The sequence below is a fragment of the Pteropus vampyrus genome, unplaced genomic scaffold (genome assembly GCF_000151845.1).
Source record: "Pteropus vampyrus isolate Shadow unplaced genomic scaffold, Pvam_2.0 Scaffold306, whole genome shotgun sequence".
Classification (NCBI taxonomy): Eukaryota; Metazoa; Chordata; class Mammalia; order Chiroptera; family Pteropodidae; genus Pteropus; species Pteropus vampyrus.
The window spans coordinates 1,061,809-1,063,041 of record NW_011889087.1 but is presented as its reverse complement, the minus strand read 5'-3'; the positions used below and the strand labels follow the sequence as shown (position 1 = coordinate 1,063,041).

The window sequence follows — 1,233 nt, the reverse complement described above, 5'->3', positions numbered from 1 at the left end:
GCAGACAGCTCTCCTCGGCTCGACTGCCTTTAGTTCGGGTGAAACGCGGAGGACCAGGGAAAGGCGGCACCGGACAGGTTCGGGCGACCCAGGGCCACGGCCCCAAAGAAGAGAAAGGGGAAAGGGATAACAGCTACTCCTCTGATGTCTAGGATGACTTGCTAGGACTTAAAGAGAGAAGAGATGTGGGTAGGCTTCAGGAAATCTCAGAATGGGAGCCTTGGGGAGATTTTTCCAGCTCAGAACAGTCCGCGGCTGCCCCGAGGGGCACGACCTTCGCCGCCCGAGGGCAGAGCTGCGGGGATCTCCAGATCCCTTCCAGCCTTGGGACTTTGCGGGTGCTGCGCTCGCTCCCCAGAGCCGCGGCAGGTCCGGGGGCAGGGGGAGGGGAAAACCAGAGAGAAGGGGCGGGGCCGTTGCTAGGGGAGGGGCGACGGGGCCCGGGAGCCCTGCAGCAGGCGACCGCGACACGCGCTTCGCTCTCCCGCTCCGTCTTCCGCGCCGCCTGTTGCTCGCTCCTCCTGGCTGCCGCTTCCCGCCCAGTGCCCAGGGACAGGCGACGCGAGAAGGTGCCAGCGCTCGGGCAGCCTCCCGTCTTCCTCCTATCCCGGCGCACAGGTGGACCCGAGCGTCTCCCAGGGCGCGGACGCCGGCGAGCCTCGCTGTGCGCCCCGGGCTGCGCGCCGAGACCCCCGGCGGCGAGCGGCTATGAACGTGACCTTCCTGAACCACAGCGGCCTGGAGGCGGCGGGCGGTTTGGGCGGCAGCGGCGCGGCCGCCCTAGGGAACCGCAGCCACGGGCTGGCCACGTGGCTGGGCTGCTGCCCCGGGGGCGCGCCGCTGGCCGCCAGTGACTGGGCTCCGGCGGGGCTGGAGCCCGACGAGCGTAGTCTGTGGGTGTCGCGCGTGGCGCAGATCGCTGTGCTCTGCGTGCTGTCGCTCACCGTGGTCTTCGGCGTTTTCTTCCTGGGCTGCAACCTGCTCATCAAGTCGGAGAGCATGATCAACTTTCTGGTGCAAGAGCGCCGGCCCTCCAAGGACGTGGGCGCCGCCATCCTGGGGCTCTACTGAGCGCCGCCGCCTCGGCCGCCCTCGCCGGCGTCTCTGGAAGGACACAGAAGGGAGGCCAGGACCCTCGGCCCTTCCCCGGGCTCTGCGCGAGAAGCAGCGGCGCGCCGCGGGCGCCGGGTCCGGGACACTGTGGGACTCCAGGCGGCGGTGCGGCAAGGGACT

The 1,233-nt window shown here is 69.7% G+C and overlaps 1 protein-coding gene across 1 annotated transcript; it reads left to right on the top strand.

Moving 5' to 3' along the window:
• Positions 1–708: 708 nt before the first annotated feature.
• Positions 709–1,118, top strand: RPRML (reprimo like). Its single transcript, XM_011377100.2, has one exon. It carries the CDS (start codon positions 709–711, stop codon positions 1,069–1,071), a length of 363 nt encoding a protein of 120 aa, XP_011375402.1. The 3' UTR covers positions 1,072–1,118.
• Positions 1,119–1,233: the final 115 nt, after the last annotated feature.

Bases quoted from the DNA above. Each gene is read 5' to 3' on its own strand.
- RPRML (XM_011377100.2), top strand. From the start codon at position 709: ATGAACGTGACCTTCCTGAACCACAGCGGCCTGGAGGCGGCGGGCGGT.